A 19366-nucleotide genomic window follows, 5' to 3' on the forward strand; every position below is an offset into this window, starting at 1 on the left:
CGGGTTAACAGAGGAACTGGAAGGTCCAGGATTTGTGAGGGCTGGCAGCGAGGTCATCTCTAATGGACGGAAAACTCATGCATAACTCCAAGGAACAACCAAGACAGACTGGGGGTGAATGTGAGTGAAAGTAACCATGCATAAACGACCCAGGTTTTCTTTGTTACTCATTTTTTAAAAAACAGTTAAGTAAGGGGTGTCTTTTAATGTTTGCATATACGTATGCAAATGAGATACTGTCATTTACTCCCTCTGTAACAGCGGGTGGCAGAGGAATTCTTGGCAGGTCACATAACCACTGGCAGGGCCTGGTGTTCCTCTTCCCTTTCGCTCTCTATTGCACAGGAAAGCAGGGAAAAATACACAAAGCATATCCTATTTTTTCCTTGAGATTCTTTTCCAGCTGCTTAAGAAGCGGAGAATTTTTTAAAAAAATTACAATTAAAATAAGGCTGACGGGATGAACCAAAATAGAGATTTATTTATCTATAATGAAGAAAATGTAAATTATAGTGTATTTTTGTTGTATATTTTGTTAATATATGTTTAATAATATTCTGTTTATTAAAAAGATGTATAGTTTTAAAAGTCACCTTTTTCTTCTTTGTTGCTGAGAAGAGGGCTGCTGGATTCTGTGGGAATGGTGTCTTTATTTATTTATACCCCTCTTTTCTTTTCTCCCCAGTGGGGATCCAAAGCAGCTTCCAACATCATTCTCCCCACCTCTGTTAACCTCACAACAGTCCAGCGAGGTAGGTTAGGCTGGGAGAGAGTAACTGGGCCAAGGTTAGTGAGTGAACTACCGTGGCAGAGTGGGGATTTGAACTTGAGTCTCCCAGATCCTAGTCCGACACGCTAACTACTACACCACAATGGCTGACATAGCAGCAAGAGAGCCAGCGTGGTGCAGTGGCTAAGAGCGATGGTTTGGAGCGGTGGAGTCTGATCTGGAGAACCGGGTTTGATTTCCCCACTCCTCCACATGAGCGGCAGAGAGTAATCTGGTGAACTGGATTTGTTTCCCCGCTCCTACACACGAAGCCAGCTGGGTGACCTTGGGCTAGTCACACTCTCTCAGCCCCACCCACCTCACAGGGTGTCTGTTGTGGGGAGGGGGAGGTGATTGTAAGCCGGTTTGATTCTCCCTTAAGTGGTAGAGAAAGTCGGCATATAAAAACCAACTCTTCCTCTTCTTTCTTCTTCAAAGAGAAGGGAATGTTCAGAAACAAGATTCCTTGGTGGGCCAGAAAGGGAACACACTCTAGTAGTGGTAACTTAGTATAGGTTTGGGCACCTCTTCTTGAAACCTATAGCCACTTGGCCACTATAGCAGTGGCAAACCATGTCCAGTTTCCAAAATGAGAGGCCTCAGGTCCGCTGGGCAATGATGCCCCCTCATCTTGACGCTCTAATTGCAGATACGAGGCTGTGGTGAATCGTCAGCGGGGGAAATGGCTCAAGGATACGATCTTTTCCTGGTGCGTCCCAGAACTATGGGGTTTGCAGATGGGATGGGATTCAGCTCTGTCGAGTCTTGCTCAGAAGTAAATCCTGAATGCCTCCGTTCAGCGACCACAATGAAACGCAAGCCAACCTGATCAGAGTTTGGTTTTGTTTATTTTCAGACCTCAGTTCTGACTCCAGTCTGAGGCCAAGGGCAGTTAAACAGCATCTGCTGAAGCGCTAACGCCAGCAAAGGCCTTTTCTTCTGGCCGGGCAGCCCCGTCCCTTGTTCTGGCAAGAGAATCCCTCGGCTCTTCTGCTGGCATCCTCCCCCCCTCCACGCCAGCTGTGCCCATCTGGGTGGCATTTTTCTGCCCGCGAGCGGGCCTGACGAAAGAACAATGCGGGTATTTCTTGTAGCGCTGAGGGGGTGGCTGCGGTTGGCATCCCAACCCTCCGGAGCGGAATGTGGAACGGAGGGATCCGGCAGATGCACAGAGTAAACAGAGGAGAGACCATGACTGCCAACCCGCCGTCCAAGAGCCTGAGCTGTGGACTCACATTTCTGTGATGGACAGGGGTGGGGAGAAGAGCCAGGACTCCTGGGAGAGGGACCTAGAAGAAGAGTTGGTTTTTATACCCCAATTTTCTCTACCTTAAGGAGTCTCAAAGCGGCTTACAATCACCTTCCTTTCCCCTCCCCACAACGGGCACCCTGTGAGGTAGGTGGGGCTGAGAGAGTTCAGAGAGAACTGTGACTAGCCCAAGGTGACCCAGCCGACTTCATGTGGAGGAGTGGGGAAACAAACCTGGTTCTCCAGATTAGAGTCTGCCACTCATGGGGAGGAGTGGGGGATCAAACCCGGTTCTCCAGATTAGACTCCACCTGCCACTTATGGGGAGGAGTGGGGGATCAAACCCGGTTCTCCAGATTAGACTCCACCTGCCACTTATGGGGAGGAGTGGGGAATCAAATTCGGTTCTCCAGATTAGTGTAGGGGCTATAGCAGGGGAGGAGTGGGGGATCAAACCCGGTTCTCCAGATTAGACTCCACCCGCCACTTATGGGGAGGAGTGGGGGATCAAACCCGGTTCTCCAGATTAGTGTAGGGGCTATAGCAGGGCACCCATCAACGTGGCACCCATAGGCACTGAGGTGCCCATTGAACCTTTCCAGGTGCCCACCAAGTGTTTTTAGAAACTGGGTGGGGCCAAGTAGGATTTTTGCCCAGCGGGGCTTCTGACTGGCCATTGGAGAACTGCTTGGCTATGCAGTTTTTTTTAAGAAGTTGCTTCTACAGCAGTTGGCACCACAGTATGATTTTACACTGTGTGAGTGAAGGTAAACAGTGTGCTTGCAAGAAAATATTTTTAAACAGCACGTTCGTTTTAAAAGGCATCCTGTCAAACATTGTTAAATGGAGTTTCTGCCTGAAATACTGGAGAGTTGCTAATAGTTAAGCATAACCTCACTCCCCAGCTGGGGACAGACCTCTCGCTACCAGTAGGCAAATGGCAAGCCTACTCTTAGCATAGCTTACCACACAGGGTCGTTGTGAGCATAAAACATAGGGACTGAGAAAGATGTTGTAAGTTGATTTTTGCCCCCATTGGGGAGAACAGCAGGGTATAAATGCCTAAACAAATAAACATGTTCAGTCAATACTGCAGTCAATAAAGTAGTACTTTATACGGTTTCTCAGGAATAAATCTCACTGTGTTCCATCTGCCTTGCAATTCGTGTATCGGGTTGAGGCTGTAGTCTACTATCCTATAGACACGTTTTCCTGGAAGAAAGTCCCAATGAATTAAAATGGAATTGCCTTGGGATGTGTATTTAAACACATCGAATCATAGAGTTGGAAGGGACTACCAGGGTCATCTAGCCCAACCCCCTGCACAATGCAGGAAATTCACAACTTCCCCCCACACACCCCCAGTGACCCCTACTCCATGCCCAGAAGATGGCAAAAAAACAAACCAAAATCTCCAGGATCCCTGGCCAATCTGGCCTGGAGGAAATTTGCTTCATGACCCAAAAATCAGAAATAAATAGCAACTTAAAAAAAAAATGCCTCCTGCAAAATCAGGGGCTGTGGCTCAGTGGCAGAGCATCAGCTTGGCATGCAGAAGGTCCCAGGTTCAATCCTCGGAATCTCTAGTTAAAGGGACTAAGCAAGTAAGTGATGTGAAAGACCCCTGCCCGAGACCCTGGAGAGCCGCTGCCGGTCTGAGTAGACAACACTGACTTTGATGGACCAAGGGTCTGATTCAGTTTGAGGCAGCTTCATGTGTTCTGCTGCAGAATTAATTTTAATCCCCAGCATCTCCAGTTAAAGGGACTAGGCAAGTAGCTGATGTGAAAGACCTCTCTGCCTGAGACCCTGGAGAACTGTGGTCGGCCTGAGTAGACAATACTGACTTTTAGAGTTGCCAGCTCTGGATTGGAAAATACCTGGAGAGTTTTGGGGCAGAGCCTGAGGAAGGCAGGGTTTGGAGGGGGACTTCAATGCCATAGAGTCCAATCACCAAAGATGCCATTTTCTCCAGGTGAACTGATCTCTATTGGCTGGAGATCAGTGGTAAAAGCGGGAGATTTCCAGCTACTACTTGGAGGTTGGCAACCCTACTGACTATGATGGATAGGGTTGCCAGGTCCCTCTTTGCCACCGGCGGGAGGTTTTTGGGGCGGAGGCTGAGGAAGGCAGGGTTTGGAGATGGGAGGGACTTCAATGCCATAGACTCCAATCGCAATTTTCTCCAGGTGAACTGATCTCTATCGGCTGGACATTAGTTGCAATAGCATCAACACACACGAAGCTGCCTTATACGGAATCAGGTTTTTGGTACATCAAAGTCAGCATTGTCTACTCAGACCGGCAGTGGCTCTCCAGGGTCTCAGGCAGAGGTCTATTCACATCGCCTGCATGCCTAGCCCCTTTAACTGGAGATGCCGGGGATTGAACCTGGGACCTTCTGCATGACAAGCAGAGGCTCTGCTACTGAGCCACAGCCCTGCCACCACCTGGAGGCTGGGAGAGACCAAAAACAGCACACAAGGCAACAATGAAATATAAATATAATATAAAGTGAAAAAGTATAAAAAATCCATTTAAAAGATATTCTCTGATCTAATCACTTATCTACACTTTTTATCAATTTTATATTAGATAGTGATTTAATAATGTTAGATAGGATAAGAATATATTAATTAAAATAGTATTGGGATTAGTTCCGTTAGCAAAAGATTATACAATTTATTTTTAGATGGGAGAGGGGGAAGTCAATTTGTGATTAATTTAGCAATATTATTTGACTTTTTAGTATTATTAGCATTTTTTAGCATTGGATAAGGGTATTATATGGTGACATTTTAAATCAAGAAAATAAAAAAAATATTTAAAAAAATAAAGGAAAAAAGTGTGAAATCGTGATGAATTATATACATATACAAATGACAAACAAATCACAAACATGTGCATTTTGTGTGTTTGTGATTTGTATATGTATATAATTCATCACGATTTCACACTTTTTCACTTTATTTTTTTTAAAATATTTTTTATTTTCTTGATTTAAAAAGTGGAAAAGTGTGAAATCGTGATGAATTATATACATATACAAACCACAAACAAATCACAAACATACAAAATGCATAGAACAACAACATGTGCATTTTGTATGTTTGTGATTTGTTTGTCATTTGTATATGTATATAATTCATCACGATTTCACTTTTTCATTTTAAATATTTTTTTATTTTCTTGATTTAAAAAGTGAAAAAGTGTGAAATCGTGATGAATTACATACATATACAAACCACCAACAAATCACAAACATACAAAATGCACATAGAACAACAACATGTGCATTTTGTATGTTTGTGATTTGTTTGTAATTTGTATATGTATAGAATTCATCACGATTTCACACTTTTTCACTTTTAACAACAACCTGTGCATTTTGTATGATTGTGATTTGTATATGTATAATTATATTTACATGGCATTGTTGCCTTGTGTGCTGTTTTTGGTCTCTCCCAATATACAGCACAGAGCCAATCTTTTTTTTTTTCTGGTTTGACCCCCTGGAGGCTGGCAACAATATTTGCTGCACCGACGGCCTGATTCAGTAGAAGCAGAAAGACAACCCGGCTTTCGATGCCGCCCCGCTCACTTCCCCCGCCCCCGCCCCTTCGCCACCCCCGAGCCCCCGCCCACCGTCGCTAAGCACCGCCCATTATAGGCGAGCCCCGCCCCGCGCTCCGCCAGCTGGCTCGAATCGCGCCTCGCGCTTCCCGCAGCCAGCCCGGGCTGCCTGGAGAGGCGGAGGCTGCAGCCGGGAAGGGGAGCGCCCGGCCAGCCCCTGGTCATCTGATCCCAGGCCAGCGGCCGGCCAGCTGGGCTTTGCAGGAGGCACGGCCCGCCAGACCCCCGCAGCTCTCCTTGGCATCCAGCCCCCTTGGCATCTATCCATCCATCCATCCCACCTTCCTCCCTCCCTTCCTTCCTTTCCCCCCTCCTGCAATGAGGCATCCCTCCCCGCGCCTCCTCCTCCGGCCGCGTCCTCTCCTCCCTCCGGCCCTCCGGTGATTCCCGGTCAGTCCTCCGCTGCTTTGCACCGGGCGCTTCTCCTGGGTCGCCTTCCCCTTTTCCACTTCCCTTCCTGTCGGGGGATTTCCTCTTGGGGGAGGAGGGGAGGTCTCTGATCTGTTGGGGGCAAAAAGAAAAAAAACCCCTCCCCGTTTTTCTCCTCTCCCCTTTCCTTCCCCCTGGCCTAGTCTTGTCATCCCCGCCTGCTTCCACTTCCTGAAAGTTTCTGTCAAATTTTGATCCCTTTTGGCAATTATTTGGGAAGCTGGTCTTTTTTTTTAGGGGGGGGCTCAGTGTTCTTCTCCCCGCCCCCTGAGTTTCTTACCCCTTTCTGTTCTTGGTTTTTTTACTTTCCCCCTGCAAAAGCGTGTTGCTTTCTGTCTTGAACGCTGGATCTGAAGCGCGAATCCTCCGGCTTTGGGGAAGGCACCCTGCTTTTTAGCCTTCTCCTCTTGAATTTCGTATGTTTCTTCCCCCGGGAGGCTTTAGACTCAGGTTTTCCTTCGCTTTCGACACCAGTCGGCACCCCCCGTTTTGAATTTAGGGGGCACGACTCTTTGTGGAAGGGACGTCCCGTCGTTTCCCACCGTCCGCTTCAACCCCGCTCCCTCGTCCATCCTACTGGAAGAAAGTCAAGACTTTCGGTCAACTGTAGATCTGCGTGTTACGTCGGAGGAGGACTCGTTAATTTCAGCAGCCTCGTCTCAACTTTATTCTGCGGCTTCCTGGCATTGTGGAAAAGAACAGTCTTGGCGCACGGAGGTGTGTGGCTTTTTCCAGTCATATGATATATATATATTTTTTCTTTTAAGGACACAAAAAGCATCTGGGAGACCGAGGGGCTGTGCACCGGGTAACCCCTTCCCCAGAACTGGAGCGGCGCTAGGCACGGAGATACGCGGCCTTCGTGTTTTCCGAAGGCGGAAAAGGTGCGTTTGTGTCTTACGGAGAGGGTTGCGCTGGACACGAACTCGCACCCAAAGGCTCTGTGGGGGATCTTTACGTGAGACCCCCCCCTTCCCAGCTGCAATGGGGTTTTGAGGCAGAGCAGATTTCCCACTGGCGAGTGTGGGAGCGGCAGAGAATCGCTGCAGGAAGGAAGGAGCGACAGAAACCGGGAGGAGGAGCTGACCCAGCACGTGAATGGCTGCCAAGGATTATGACCACTTGTTCAAGCTGCTCATAATTGGGGACTCCGGTAAGGATTCCTCACGTCTCATGTTCTCTCCTGCTTCCTCTGTTTTGCTGTTGTCTTCCTGCCCTACCTCTGCTCCTTTTTGCATTCCTGTTTGATCCCGCCACACTCCATGTTCTTTACAAAAAACAACTCCCAGCTCTTCATTTTTTTCAGGGTGACTTTCTAGCTTCATCTGATTTAATCTCCTCCTGCAATTCTGCCGGCTTCCTACCTTCCTGTTATGGTTGCATTTAGTTTTCTCGCGGCCCTCGTCAGACCTCTTTCTTATTCATTCTGAAAGTCTTCTTCCTTTTTTTGTGTTATTTAAAAAAACAAACCCTAAATTACAGCCTACTTCTTGTTCCTCTCCTGGGTCCCTGCTGACATTCTCAGGAAAGCACAATCCACAGTGAGTTAATCCAGTGTAACTTCAGAGTAACTGATAAGACCGACAGACCTTTATTTTATCATTCTGTCTCATTCTTTAAAGTTTCTGCTCTACACAATCCCTGGAGGACATAATTGTATTGAATGAAAGCTAAATTTTGGCTATGTGTTGGCTTTACAGGATGCAGGTCTCCCCATTCCCCATGTCTCAGTTGTACTAGCTTGAGGGATTCCCAGTATCCTTTGGGTGTTATGATAACCATCTTCAAGTACTTGAAGGGCTGTCATATAGAGGAGGGTGCTGAGTTGTTTTCTGTTGCCACAGATGGCTTTTTTGGGTAGGGAAATGGCTGCTGTCGGTTCACTCAGTGGTCCCGTTTTACTCTGAGGTGGGATGAATTAAACTAAAGTTAACCAACTTTCACACAATTGACTTTTTAATTGCCTCGTTGGGTGACAGCCGAGCCAGTCAATACCTTAGGAAGTTCTAGAAAGCTTTTCCTCAGGGTCATTTCAATTTTAAGTTCTCATCAATAACCATTTTTCTGGGTTTCCTTCAGAGGGCTCAGAAGGTTTCCAACAGCTAATTTTCATTGGCCATAATTTCCCCAACATGCTTAACAACAACCAAAAAAAGGAATTGATGAGAAAATTTAGAGTTCTACCACCAAAGTTGTCGCGGACACTCATAGTATCAGGTCTAGCGCTGTGAGGAGACAGTGTGAACGCAGGATTCTCGAACGGAGCGGAAAACGATTGTCCTGTGCTGCATTTTTATCCTACTTTTTTCAGATTAAAAAAAAAAAGGACTCCTAAAGCAGCTCACAGCTTTTAAACGTCACTGCTGGCAGGGGAAGCATGTGAATGAAAATAGGATGTGCCTTGCCCTGAGCCTCCAAAGCCCAGAGAGAAGAGAAAGGGCGGTCGGAGGGAGAGGATCAGTTTGCAGATGCCGAAAGAAAGGAAGTGAGCTTTTAACAGGCCACGGAAGCCAGGCTGTTCTTCCCTCGCTAACCCAAATAGCAGCAGCGCATGGCTTGGCCAAATAATAGCACTATATAGCAGCTAGATTCGATTATATTGTCTGCAAGAAATGCATAGAAAACGGTGTACAAATAACACCTAAATACTTATTACAAATAACAGTGCATGTTACAGAATCAAATCCTTATGTATAGTCCATACAGTTAATTTCCATATGTTCTTCTGACTGTAATTGATCTACAAGTGTGAGTCCTGTTTAATCTTATCCACAGTGATGGCAGGTTGTCGAATCTAGCTGCTATATAGTGCTATTATTTGGCAAGCCACGCACTGATGTTATTTGGGTTGTCGCGCTCTAGGACAGAAGTCTAATTTTTGTGAATCTGTTCTTCCCTGGCTGGCACGGCGCTGGTGCCTTTCTCCAGGGTCCCTTGGCCTTCTGGATGGTGAGAGGCGCCACCGTGCCTTTCCTGTCATTACGTCAGCGGGGGTGGGGTGGGGGTGGGACAGCTGGAACAGAGCTCTTTCTGGCCGGAAGAAGGGAAGCAACTTCTCTGCGGCTGCTCCTCTGGCTGATGGCTGGGGACAGGCCGCTCTTGGCCTGGCTGCAGAAGGGAGCTTTGCAGGGCTGGTTCTTTGGCCAAGCGTCTGCTTGGGGCGGCAGAATGATGACGGTGCTGATGCAATGCAGGGAATCAACTTCCCGGCCATCAGCAGTGCTGGAGAGGATGAGTGTCACTAGAATCATAGAGTTGGAAGGGACCACCAGGGGCATCTAGTCCAACCCCCTGCACAATGCAGGAAATTCACAACTACCTTCTCCCCCACACCCCCAGTGACCCTTACTCCATGGCCAGAAGATGGCCAAGATGCCCTCCCTCTCATGATCCGCCTAAGGTCCTAGACTCAGCATTGCTGACAGATGGCCATCTAGCCTCTGCTTAAAAACCTCCCTGGAAGGAGAGCTCACCACCTTCCCGAGGAAGCCTGTTCCACTCTGGCCAGGCCAAAAGCCCAGAATTGATTCCCTACATAGCGTCAACACCTTTCACATCACCTACTTGCCTAGCCCCTTTAACTGGAGATGCCGGGGATTGAACCTTGGACCTTCTGCATGCTAAGCAGATGCTCTGCCGCTGAGCCACAGCCCCTCCTCTAACCAGCATGTAGCCAAGAAAGATGTATGTTGCTTTCTCTTTCAGTCTTGATGTGCTCTAGAAACCAAGGACGGGGCAGACCCGGCCTCTACTGCAGGGGTCTCCAGTGTGGTGACCATGACCACCATGGTACCTTTTCCAGCACTACTAAGTGTTTTTAGGAAGTGGGTTGGGCCAGGTAGGGCTTTTGCCCAGCAAGGCTTCTGATTGACTATTGGAGATTTGATTGGCCGTGCAAATTTTAAAATGTTGCTTTGATCGCGCAAGGCTTTTCCCCACGACGTTACTGAGGTTAAGCTTTGGCAATCATTTTGTGGCTGGCTCCTCCTCCTCTGGCAGCCATTTCGTTGCTGCGCCCACCATGCCGGGTCAGAATTCCGAATGTGCCCGCAGGCTCAAAAAAGTTGGGGACCCTTCTGTACTACAAAAGCTGGGTTTTTTTAGCGGTGGGGAGAGAAGAGGAGAAAAGGGTTTGACGAGGGTGATACTCCACCCATTATGGAACCATGGGATGCTGCCTAAGGCCTCTTACGTGAAGGGGTGCAGATATTGCATGGTATTTGCATCCAAGCCATGCCCCTTCTTTGGGGACAAGATGACTTCGTGCCAAAGTGTGAACTTGTGATCCAGGATAGATGCATTTATTGCTGTCCATCCCCTGCAGACTACTAGTCACACCCAAAAATGCTGTTTGCAAACCGAGTTGGATTTTGTCGACCTTGGGGAGTGAAGGCGGGATTTGTGGATTGTTCACATTTTGCAGAAGCTGCCTCACTTCCCCTGCGGATCACGATAGGTGAGGTAATCACTTCCACACAGTTTTTATTTACAGTGACGCGTGCTCTATCCACCCATGGGGACACAATAGCTGTTGGTGGGTGTGACTGTCTTGAGCAAATTTGCTGGGGCTGGGCGTGTTTGCTTTGGGTGGGGAGCCTTCACCCTCTGCAGAGAGGATTATCTTGGGCCGCTGGAAGGGACGGTGCTTCTCTATATTGCTGACTCTCTAAACTCCCGCCCTTTCCTCTTTTCTTTTCCCTCTGTTCAGGAGTTGGGAAAAGTAGCCTCCTGCTCCGCTTTGCAGACAATACGTTTTCTGGTAAGTGGCCACTCTCCTGACTTCTAGCTCACTAGAGAATTGTTCTACTCTCAGACCAGTAGGAATCCAGACTCCTGACCGCTAATAAGCACATCCAATTCTTTGTTTCCCCCTGTTCTTAGACCGAGGTCTTGAACAATAAAACCATAAAACTTAAATAAGACCCATCTCGAAAAACCCCTCCCTTCGACTCTTCTCTGCAGCCTCCAAAAAAAAAGAACAAAATAAGTACACTGAGGGTCAGAGTCCTCCAAGAGGAACTGAACCTTTTGCTCCAAAGTTGCTCGAAAAATGCGGACCATTTGTTAAAACATGGTATAGTCCGTTTTAGACTAAGTTGGTACACGTAAGGACAATGCAAAAGGATATGTACCAAGGAGTCCACTGACCGAAGAGGGCAGGGACACAGCCAGTCTGAAAAAGGGATCCTTCGCATACGGCCCAGCAAAACCACAAGCACATCCCTACATTTATTACTGCGCAAGCCACTTAAAGCAAACAGTGTGACACGTGTTTTGCTTAAACAATAATAGGCTCTCAAGGAGGCATGATAGAGAAATAGGACAGTGTTGCTCCCGTTCACTTTGGGCACTCAGTGAGCAAAGACCCCTATGGCACTAATTGTTTCATCGAATGCTTTCACACCTTGGTCGTTTATGCATGGGTACTTTCACTCACATTTGCCCTCCAGTCTGTCTTGGTTGTTCTTTGGAGTTATGCATGAGTTTTCCATCCATTAGAGAGGACCTCACTGCCAGCCCTCACAAATCCCAGGACTTCCTGTTCCTTTGTTAACCCGATTCTTCCCTCTCCTCTAAGCTCAGCCGGGGTGAAATCCCCGTGCGTAAGGCAAAGCGCGGGACACGCAAGCTTGCTTTCTCTCACAGCCAATTACAAAGCAGCATGTAAAGAGGCGGGGATTCAAATGCTTCCTGGGAGCTCTTTCTGAGCAGCAAAAAGGCTTTTTAAAACTGAGGCTTGGATTTCCCCCCCCTTTCAGATTGCTCCGTTTTTTGTTTTTAATATGCTTTTTTATGCAGCACTTGGGTTTGGGGGGGGATTTTCTCTCACAGTAAGCTCTACAAAGTAAGCAATTACAAAGCAGCATTTCAAGGGGCGGGGACTTGATTTGAGCTCGGAGACTGCTGGTGCATAGATTCCCTACAGGGAAGTGTGGGTCCAGCGAGCAACGGATCTCAGGTGAAACCCCTGTGCGGAAACGACTCTTGTTTGGCTGTTGCATCCCTGACAAAGCTGTGGCCGATCCCCTGACCGTCGCAGACGGTGGCCTCTCTAAAGCATTGCAGCATGTGCTGTTTTTGTAGAAAGGAAGTCCTGCCTCCAGCTGCTTTTTGGCCACTCTGGGTAGCCGGAGTCATCCCTGTTTTTATTTGGTCTACTTGAACTGAGATCATAAGTCAGGTGTAATATTTCTTCCTCTCCGTCCCATTGTCAAGACCTCATCCTGCACTTCTCTCCTCCTATTCTTCCTCTCCTTCTTTGTCCCCCCCAGGTAGCTACATCACAACCATTGGAGTAGATTTCAAAATTCGAACACTAATGGTAAATGGAGAGCGGGTGAAACTGCAGATCTGGGACACCGCAGGACAGGAACGCTTCCGGACCATCACCTCCACGTGAGCCTGGGGCAGAAGGGATTCCTGGGTGTTCTGGAGGATGGGTGTCAACCACAGCTTTTGCTTTATGGGGAAAAGGGCCTGGGCTAGAAAGCAGGGGTATGGGGAAAAAAGAGGTCACCAACATTCAGGGTAGAATGAAGCAGGAGTGGTCGGGAACTAAGAGTCCTTGGGCGTTGACACCAACATCTGGGTCCCATTCTGTGGTCTCTTGTTCTCCTGGAGGCAGGTATTACCGTAACACACATGGTGTCATCATCGTGTACGACGTGACAAACCCGGAGTCCTTTGTCAATGTCAAGCGCTGGCTGCACGAGATTGGGCAGAACTGTGACAGCGTCTGCAAGATCTTGGGTGAGTGATTCGTAGAGGGCAGCCCTGCCTTCCTCTCGTCTCTTGGGGGGAGCACATCAGTTACGCTTTCCAAGCGGAGAACGATGCTGCTATCGCTGCCCATTTGGGCTTCAAGTTAGCAGTTAGGTGCCAGAGGTTTTCTACAGATCCACTGTTCTCGTTTGCATCTGGTTGAGTGGGGATCTTACACCCTTCTGTGCGAGAGCCAGCGTGGTGTAGTGGTTAAGAGTGGTGGTTTGGAGTGGTGGACTCTGATCTGGAGAACCAGGTTGGATTCCCCACTCCTCCACATGAAGCCAGCTGGGTGACCTTGGACTAGTCACAGCTCTTAGAGCTCTCTCAGCCCCACCTACCTCACAGGGTGTCTGTTGTGGGGAGGGGAAGATGATTGTAAGCTATGAGGAAAGGCTGAGGGAGTTGTGAATGGTTAGTCTGGAGAAGAGGAGGTTTGGGGGGACCTGATTGCTCTCTTTAAGTATTTGAAGGGCTGTCGCTTAGAGGAGGGCAGGGAGCTGTTCCAGTTAGCAGCAGAGGATAGGACTTTCAATAATGGGTTTAAATTGAAGGCAGAAAGGTACCGGCTGGATATTAGGAAACGTTTTTTTTACAGTAAGTTGTTTTGACAGTGGAATCAGCTACCTAAAAAGGTGGTGAACTCACCCGGCAGTCTAAGCAGAGGCTGGAAAAACACTTGTCAGGGATGTTCAAGGTGGACCCTGCATCGAGCAGGGAGTTGGACTAGATGGCCTGTATGGCCCTGTCCAACTCTATGATTCTCAGTGTGGTGGTTTGCAGATGTCAGGCTGTAATCCTGGTTTGCACGTTGAAGTAGAGTGACTGCACTATCCTTTGGGAGCTTCTCATTTTTATTATCCTTTCCCCATGCTCAGTGGGCAACAAATGTGAAGACCCCTCGCGGAAGCAAGTGGACACCGCCGATGCCCGGCGATTTAGCGAGCAAATGGGAGTGCGGCTCTTTGAGACGAGCGCCAAGGAGAACCTCAATGTTGAAGAGGTATTCTGTTCTGCTGGTGGTGGTGGGGGGTTAGCTGCTTCTCTGTCTGTGGGGTGAGCTTTGCTTGGAGAAGAAGGCTAAGCCCCTCTTCTCGCCACCTCTCTCCCCTTTCCCAGATGTTCAACGCCATCACAGCCATGGTGCTCCGGACTAAACAGGAAAACCTGGCGCGACTCCACCAGCAAAACGAGGTTGTCAAAATCAACAAGCCCAAGAAGAAACCGTCAGTCAAGAAATGCTGCTGAAAGTGGGGGACTTGTGTCTTCTCTCTTCCTCCCACTCCAAATAAAGACTGGACACTGTGTGGGGGGCGGGAGCAGTAAAATGTGTGTGTGTGTGTGGGGGGTTGGGATCTGGGTGGGAGGAATAGGGAAGAGAATTGCAGCCCTCTCCAGAGTTGCTGGGATGGAAGATTCAGATAAGTTCTGAAGTTCTTCCTTGCTGGTGGGAAAGGAGTCTGCAGAAACGGGGCTGGGGCAGATTGAGGAGCATTAAAATGTTCTGCTGAAACAAATGGAACACTCTGCTACAAGGTAATGAGAAGAATAGGCCATTCTGAACCTCTTGCAGTGTTGCCCATAAACCTCCCCTTTGTTTTACCCTTTTGCGTCCCCCCCCCTTGAATCACTAGGAACAGGGGCAGAAAAACAAGGTGGGCATTAACCTTTGAGAACCATCCTCTGCTTTATAGGCTCACTTGCGGTGAACGAGGTGTAAGTTAGAGGAGTAACTGAGGAGAATCTAAGGAAGAAGTCTCAGCATTTCACTTAGCAACAGTGGGCATTTACCCCATTTTCCCCTTCCACTTTGCTCAGTTGAGGGCAGGAGGGGCAGTGTTCTGTCCTGAGGAATGGGGAGTGTGTCAGAAACTTGGTCAGGTTCCCCTCCTGTCTGGGATAGGATCATTCATCTCTTCCTCGCTCCCTATGTACCCCAAGTATTTAAGACAAAAGCTATGGCTGTTAATGACCAAATATAGGATTGGGGCTGAATGAGTATTTCTTTGTAAGCCTTTGTACCTGCAGGCTTGGTCTGTGGGTGCCAACCGGTCAGGCAGGATACCTTTCCCTCCCCAGAACTCAACAGTGGGGGGGGGTGTTCATCTAAACTAGGAGCAGGAGAGGATGTCTGGAGCTGCAGGCCTCCACCCCACAGCCCCCAAGCTGGGTGGGTGAGACAGACCTGCAATCTCGTCCTTTCCCCTCCCCCTGCCCCAGCCATTCAATCTGGGCCCCTCTGACTGTGCAATAAGATTTTGCTTCTCAAAATATTTTATATACACATAAATATGTATAGAATTAAAACTTTGTTTTTTTTTTGTTTTAACCCCACTGCTAATGGCATTAAACATGGTAAGGAGACACCACTATTCAATAAAGGAGCATTTAGATATGAAACTGACTCAGATTATTTTATTTCCCCCAAAAGGGGACGTCCATTAAGATCTCAGTGCTAGAGATGGATTCACTCTGGGGAAAAGGCCATTTTACCCGTCGTCCGGTTGCCATATCTCATGGGGGGGATGATTTATCAGGAAAATACCGGTATATACAGATGGTTGTTCACAATTTATATCTAGTAGAGAGGAAGAGGTTCCAGTTATTGCAGTCTAATGGAAAACATTGAGTATTGCTGAATTGGAATAAAAAGGTTTACGGCAAAATGTATGTGGCTGGATAATAGCGCCATTTGCTGATAGTCTTTTGACAGGCCAGCCTGTTTAAAAAAATCAGTGTGTTGATTCAAAGGACAGCAGCAGAAGAGAGGGAAAGCTCATATTTCCATTTCTTCTTGTGTCACCCCCACTTCCTGCTGAAGCTGTACGGAGGCGCCCAAAGAAGATGGAGTAGCCAGCAGCGTCCGGATGGAGTGCAGGCCGGAGTTTCCAGGAGGGCTCCACAGGATGAGTTCCGTGCAAGGGTTCCTTGGAGAAGGAGGGAAAGGTGGTGGTTATGGATACGAATAATTTGTCCTCCTGCGTCATTTTCTTCCCCGACCCGATGCTATACTCACAGAGAGAGTAACACTTCCTCAGGTACAAGACTGACCCTTCCGAGTGATCCCTGGAAGAGGGAAGGGAGCTTCAGCAGGGGGCAGTCTGGCATAAGAAATTCCCCGTCCACGACTACGTCACCGCACTCATTTTCCTCTTCTGTTGAACTGGCTTCTTCGTTTACGCTATCCTGGGACAGCCTGGAAGACAGAGAGAGCCCTCAAACTCAAGCTTTGTTGTTCAGCTTCCCTGAGCGTGTTTGAAGAAGGACAGCTGGTTTTTATACCCTGATTTTCTCTGCCTTTAAGGAGTCTCAAAGTGGCTTACGATCACCTTCCCTTCCTCTCCCCACAACAGGGACCTTTGTGAGGTAGGTGAGGTTGAGAGACTTCTGAGAGAACTGACTAGCCCAAGGTCACCCAGAGGCTTCATATGGAGTGGGGGAAACCAACCCGGTTCACCAGATAAGAGTCCACCGCTCCTAACCACCATGCCGGCTCTCTCTAAGGCACACAGCTATAGTGATCTCTTCTACCTGCGCTGCAGTTCTTTTAGCCGTGCGTAGGCCTGCTGCCACTTGGGGTCTTCATCGTTGACTGGGAAGCCGTTGGAACCGTACATGTGATCACTGTCCAGGCTGAGGGAGTTAAAGCGGGTGGTCATCTTGTCCTCGGAGAGGAAGTGCTTCGAACTGGGTTCCCTGTTGAGGCAGAGTGAGAGAGAGAGAGTTGAAGGCAACTGGCAAAAACAATTAATGGTAAATTCATCACTCAGCGCTACACACACAGCCCATCATGTGTTTCAGCACATCACTACAAAATGAAGGAGCCCACAGTGTGCGACGGCATTTTGTGCTACGCTTGGACCCTCCTGGTGCTGTATTGTGTCCAATCATATTAAGCTGGGCAGAGAGCTTTCAATATATCCAGCAGTATCTAAGGAGAAGATAGATGCCCTCAATTTCCGTGAGGATAGCAAGTTCATAGCACAGTTAAATAGGAGCATACCTACTGAATTTAAATATACAAGGGTGGCTTTAGTTGGCGGCAGCTTGTTCCCAGAATTGTCCAGACTGAAGAAGAAGAAGAGTTGGTTTTTATATTCTGACTTTCTCTGCCACTTAAGGGAGAATCAAACCGGCTTACAATCACCTTCCCCTCCCCACAACAGACACCCTGTGAGGTAGGTGAGGCTGAGAGAGAGTGACTTGCCCAAGGTCACCCAGCTGGCTTCGTGTGTCGGAGTGGGGAAACCACCCTGGTTCACCAGATTAGTGTCCGCCGCTCATGTGGAGGAGTGGGGAATCAAACACGGTTCTCCAGATCAGACTCCACCATTCCAAACCACCGTTTTTAACCACTACACCACGCTGGCTCTCCCTATGAATACTATGAAAACGGTAAAATCTAATTCCAAAGAGAGTCCAATTGTATTTTACCAGCTAAGGTGCCATCAGAAAGTAAGCTACAAATCATACAGTTCCAACTTGTTTGCACAGGCAATGAAGATACAGTAGGCTCTACTTTTATGAAGCGTCCATCATGCACTGCACAGACTTGTGTCCCAACCCTTCATGAACACATGAAGCTGCCTTATACTGAATCAGTATAATTGGTCCATCCAATTCAGTATTCTCTACTGCGACCGGCAGCGATTCTCCAGGGTCTCAGGCAGAGGCCTTTCACATCACCTACTCGCCTTGTCCCTTTAACTGGAGATGCCGGGGATTGAACCTGGGACCTTCTGCACGCCAAGCAGGTGCTCTACCACTGAGCCACAGCCCCTCCCCATCTTCCCCCACACTTACTGGTCTCTGGTCTCCAGGTGCCGCTTGAAAGCAAGCGACGCAGGCCGGCAGCTAAAACAAGAGGTTTCGAGTCAGGTTCAAGAGCCAAAAATCCCACATCCTTGTTACTTTCATCCACCAGCATACATTTTAGTCAAAGCTGTCAAGTCTCCCTAGCACTATAGCTATTCTAGGCCTTCTTTTCAGCCTATTACCACAAAATTGTTTCCTTTTCCACAACAGATTAAAAAAAATTATACTCAACACTCTACCGCATGGTCATAAACTCAGTTCAGTTGTCTTACCTTTTTACTTCAACCTCTTCTCTCACTTTCAGGGCTGTCCAGACAGCACGGTGGGAAGAAGAAGAGCTGGTTTTTATATGCCGACTTTCTCTACCGCTTAAGGAAGAATCAAACCGGCTTACAATCACCTTCCCTTCCCCACAACAGACACCCTGTGAAGTAAGTGGGACTGAGTGTGACTTGCCCAAGGTCACCCAGCTGGCTTCGTGCGTTAGAGTGGGGAAACAAATCCAATTTACCAGATTAGCCTCTGCCACTAATGTGCAAGATTGGGGAATCAAACCCGGTTCTCCAGATCAGAGTCCACCACTCCAAACCCCCACTCTTAACCACTACACCACGCTGGCGCCAAGGGCTGCAGATTTCCTCCTTCAGTGTAGTTTTGGAAGCCCCAAATGGTAGCTATGCCGGTGAACAATGGCACCCCACTCTCTCTCTCTCTCCCCTCCCTCATTGACTTCCAACTTTCCCCAATAAAAGTCACACTCAAGTGAAAAGCCTTTCTCACCGGGATTGCGGCATACCAACAGCGTTCACCAGAGTTTGGTTTTGCCTCATCCGTGGCATTCGGCGTGGCACTGCCTGTTCCCAGACAGAGGCTCTACTCTGGCTCCAGCCCACAGTTCTACTTAGAAGGGAGCAGGGCAAGGGGTGGCTGGAAGGAAGCACAGCTGGTGTCTGCTGGCAAGTTGTAGGATCCATCTATAGGGGGAAACGCGAAAGGAATGTTAAACCGATGCTCTTTTCCAATACAAGGCCCAACTGTGATTCACTTGGCTATGCTGAACATAAGGGCTGCCTTGCAAGTTGAAGGAGGTTTACTGACCACAGCATGTTTGGAAGTTACCTTTACAGATGGCTTGAGGAGTCTCAGATAGTGTAAGATTATTATCCTGATACGGATCAATGGGGATACTTTAAGCCATTGTTTTTCTAGTGCTGGGGAGTCCTTTCCACATTAGCTGATCTGCAGAGGAGCCCTCTTACACATTTGCCATAGAACCCTTGTGTGCTAGAGAGGAAGAAGAGTTGGTTTTTATTTGCCAACTTTCTCTACCACTTAAGGATGAACCAAACCGGCTTACAATCACCTTCCCTCCCCCTCCATACAACAGTCACCCTGTGAGGTAGGTGGGGTTGAGAGAGCTCTAAGAGATCTGTGACTAGCCCAAGGTCACCCAGCTGGCTTTATGTGTAGGAGTGCGGAAACAAATCCAGTTCCCCAGATTAGCGTCCACTGCTCATGTGGAGTGGGGAATCAAACCTGGTTCTCCCGGTCAGAGCCCACCGCTTCAAAGCACCGCTCTTAACCACTACACTACGCTGGAGAAGGGCACCCATCAGGTACCCAACTAGGGGCAGAACCTATTATCTTCTGCAGCCGCACACATTGAGAGGGGGGGGGATTGCTAGGTGAGGGCAAGCTGTCTTTCAAGG

The 19366-nt window shown here is 48.3% G+C and overlaps 2 protein-coding genes across 2 annotated transcripts; one reads left to right on the plus strand and one right to left on the minus strand.

Annotated features, from left to right (window-relative positions):
• Positions 1–7133: 7133 nt before the first annotated feature.
• Positions 7134–14091, plus strand: LOC130489309 (ras-related protein Rab-35-like). The gene is made up of 6 exons (XM_056862999.1): positions 7134–7233; positions 10789–10839; positions 12353–12476; positions 12706–12830; positions 13721–13845; positions 13962–14091. The coding sequence occupies exons 1-6, from the start codon at positions 7179–7181 to the stop codon at positions 14088–14090; spliced, it is 609 nt and encodes a 202-aa protein (XP_056718977.1). The 5' UTR covers positions 7134–7178; the 3' UTR covers position 14091.
• A 1527-nt stretch (positions 14092–15618) lies between these two features.
• Positions 15619–18496, minus strand: LOC130490402 (uncharacterized). Its single transcript, XM_056864228.1, has 5 exons — positions 18438–18496; positions 17646–17696; positions 16374–16538; positions 15859–16038; positions 15619–15769 (listed from the first exon to the last, which is right to left on the minus strand). The coding sequence occupies exons 1-5, from the start codon at positions 18494–18496 to the stop codon at positions 15619–15621; spliced, it is 606 nt and encodes a 201-aa protein (XP_056720206.1).
• Between the last annotated feature and the right edge of the window lie 870 nt (positions 18497–19366).

The sequence above is a fragment of the Euleptes europaea genome, chromosome 18 (assembly GCF_029931775.1).
Source record: "Euleptes europaea isolate rEulEur1 chromosome 18, rEulEur1.hap1, whole genome shotgun sequence".
Taxonomy (NCBI): Eukaryota; Metazoa; Chordata; class Lepidosauria; order Squamata; family Sphaerodactylidae; genus Euleptes; species Euleptes europaea.